At 37.1% G+C, this 3174-nt stretch overlaps 1 protein-coding gene across 1 annotated transcript in view; it reads left to right on the top strand.

Annotated features, from left to right (window-relative positions):
- catip (ciliogenesis associated TTC17 interacting protein) overlaps window positions 1–2394 on the top strand; it is a 9195-nt gene extending 6801 nt beyond the window's left edge. Inside the window, exons 7-9 of the mRNA XM_015378033.1 lie at window positions 624–682; window positions 1552–1619; window positions 1757–2394. Coding sequence (XP_015233519.1) covers window positions 624–682; window positions 1552–1619; window positions 1757–1948 — 319 coding nt within the window. The 3' untranslated portion in view covers window positions 1949–2394. The remainder of the gene's footprint in view (window positions 1–623; window positions 683–1551; window positions 1620–1756) is intronic.
- Window positions 2395–3174: the final 780 nt, after the last annotated feature.

Below are 3174 nucleotides of genomic sequence, written 5' to 3' on the forward strand. Positions count from 1 at the left end.
TGACATGGATATGATAAAAACCTTTTGTTAGCTAAGCTGATTTTTGACTGTTTAACTGAAACTTTTTGAGTGTTTAACCACAATTTGACATCACTAGACGTCGTTTATATAAAAATCTCCTTAGTTTTTCCTTTTCAGACTGATTAGGTTATGATATGTTTCGCTTGGTTCAATCTTTCTGTCCTAATTTCCTAGTAAGCCCAGCATCAGTGGGAGCAATTTCATGTTGTTCACTATACTGAGGTTTGTTATCATTTTTATGTGGAAATGTTATGCTGTTTGAATTTGTAACCGCGTTTTAATAAAGTTGAAATTAAACAGGAAATTTGGGTTTGTCTGAAAATGACAGTTTCTTTTTTCTTTAAAAAAAGGACAGTTTCTAAATAGAAAATGCACTTAGTTTTGAGATCATTTCCCCTCTCCCATAAGATTCTTAGATATGTTTCCTTCATGTATGAATCACATTCTTTCATCTTCATGAACATGACGTATGCACAGACACAAATTATACCAGCGTTATGCTTATGAAACGGATTGGTTAAAAATCTACCCTTTAAAAAATTTCTTTGTAAAGTTTCACGCTTGATATCTTAGTTGATCTGAAGTCTATTTTCTTTTCTCAGTCGCTTGGCCATCAGAAAACAGGTGGGCTCCCCAGTCACAATCAGGCTTCAGCAGCAAGGTAATTAATCAACGGCTGTTCATTTATGTCGTACGCAACTTATTCCATTATTCAAACAATCTATCTGCTATTAAAGGTTTCCATGTTATTGTTAATTTATTTCAAAATTAATATTTTGATTGTGTCTATACATCCACCCAATCACAGTATAGGGCACTATTTAGTGATCACGCCATTTCAAATGTGTTTCTGAATGTCTAGTGGATGAAAAAATAGTAGACTCGAGATTTCCCACAATACGCCTTGAAAACTAGTGATCATCCATGGTCACTAGAACAGCAAATATATCACAGAATGCTTTGTGAGAGCTCTCCTCTTAAAACATCATGGTATTTGTTGTGCCAGCAACAAATAACAAAGATGGTGGAGGCACCGTGCAGGGAGGCGGAGTTACCTGATCAACAGGGAGCGAAAATCAGTGATCATCTGTCCAAACAGTCAAATAACTGAGTTCACTCTTAAGTCCACTATATAGCCCCCGCTCTATATAGTGATTGAGGTATCTAGGGGTTACGGTGGACGTTCAGACACTGCCTTAGTCTTTTCTAAGGAATAAAATGATCTGTCAGCGGAGGCCAATCAGAGTTTTTTCCTAACATCTCCTTTCAACTGTAACATAAAATCCTTGGAAATAATATACAAGTAAATTATCTCATATTTGAGCATATTTATGATTAGTGATGTCCTTTATGATTGATTTTTTTTCAGTCATACTGAAAATGTTTCAACCTAACTTACTTCAGTATCAGGGTAACTTTTCCACAGCACTGTAGGAGTACAAAATGCTTTGTTCAAAGGTACAAAACAGAAGTATGAAGAGGCAAAAAGTAAGGATAATCTTTGTTGCTGTTTTTTTTTTTATCTGTTAGGTCCTAAGAAGATTCCCCTGGTTTGGGAAGAAGACATGCAGTTGTACTCTCAGTACCTGGAAAGAAAGGTAACCAGTCACGTTTTTGCAAAAAAAGCCACAAAAAACAAACAAACAGCAACCTTATTTTTGATTCAGAGCCAGTCTCCATCCTTCCCATATCTGTGAACTGTAAAGTTTTAATTGTGTGCCTGTGTATCTGGCAGGAGGAACTGAGGGCAGAATATGCTTCATACCTGAGAGAGCACCCAGAGATCCGAACCATGCTGTCCAGATATTTGCAGGATTTGCTGATTGTGAAACCGGACAATGTCTGTCAGTTTACTCGAATGCACTTTGAGTCTTCTACCTCCAGACGTTCCTCAGACTCTAAGCTGAAAACCACCAACTCAACCTGAAATGTAGTTTCACTTAAAATTCAACTGTTTACTTAAAATTTAACCTAACTGGTTACATACATAATTCTTTTTAGACCTGTTGTAATCAATATGTGTAATGTCAATACAAATCATCCTAAAAACATATTTATATTTATATTTCGGTTCACCTTTTTATCTCATGAAAGAAGAGATAATGTATTGGGGGCAGCAGCGCCAAAAAGTGGACAAAAAGGGGAAGGATTCTAGGAGCCCATGACTAACAGGAGTCCAGAGAAGCCCCTAATACAATTCTAATACTGACAAAACAGTAGGACACTCAATGATAAACCTCCAATCACACACAGATTTTTCTTTTTCCACAATATATTTGTAGCTGTTTTTTGTATGTTTAGAAAATGTTTTCCCTCAGAGAAGCTATGGATGTGGCCTCTGGATTGAAATGTGCAGAGTAAATAAATGCAACACTTGAGCCTTAAATGCTTCTTTAATCGGGGCCCAATCTGTGCACTGTCTCATTAGGGAATAAATAATCCACATAAGGTGAGTAAAAACCTTAAAATTGCGCATCTCTGCAGTTAAATTATTTTAAACATTTGAGTGATACTGGTATCGTTGCCTTGGGTGAAGGTATAGATGTTAGCATCTCCCTGCAGCCTCTGGATATGCTCCTGATCAGGCTGCAGATGTTCTCCTGAAGGATCTCCTCCCAGACCTTAAAGCATGTTGACTCCTGGACAGCCTGTGGAGCAGAGTAGTGTTGGAGGATGGAACAAGATATGCTGTTTTACATGTGCTCGACTGAATTCACTTCTGTAGAACGGGCCAGTCCGTAGCATTGAAATTCATTAAGGACATTACAGCCCTGCAAAGAAATTCATCCCCAAACCAAAACTGACCTAAAACCAAACCAGACAGACTAGAGGGTGTTGATGGCAGAATTACATCCTTCACTGGTAATGTCATAATATTGAATCTGACTTGGAGTTGCAGAATATTGTTTAGGTGTCCCGTTTACTTTTTAAGCAATCTATAATAAATGTTATCATAAAATCAAGTATCTTTGGTTTTACATGTTTTCGTAAACTTAATTCCCACTACTGGATCAGAGGTAAAAATCCATCCTAACAGTGGGGCTTCAGGCTGCACAAAAAAACCCTAAAACTCGACACATGCTTCAAGGTGTCAATAGCACCGATAAAATCATTAGATAAAACAAAAAAGAAAAAGAACAGACTTATGTTACG

Source organism: Cyprinodon variegatus, unplaced genomic scaffold (genome assembly GCF_000732505.1).
Source record: "Cyprinodon variegatus isolate N-32 unplaced genomic scaffold, C_variegatus-1.0 Scaffold163, whole genome shotgun sequence".
Taxonomy (NCBI): Eukaryota; Metazoa; Chordata; class Actinopteri; order Cyprinodontiformes; family Cyprinodontidae; genus Cyprinodon; species Cyprinodon variegatus.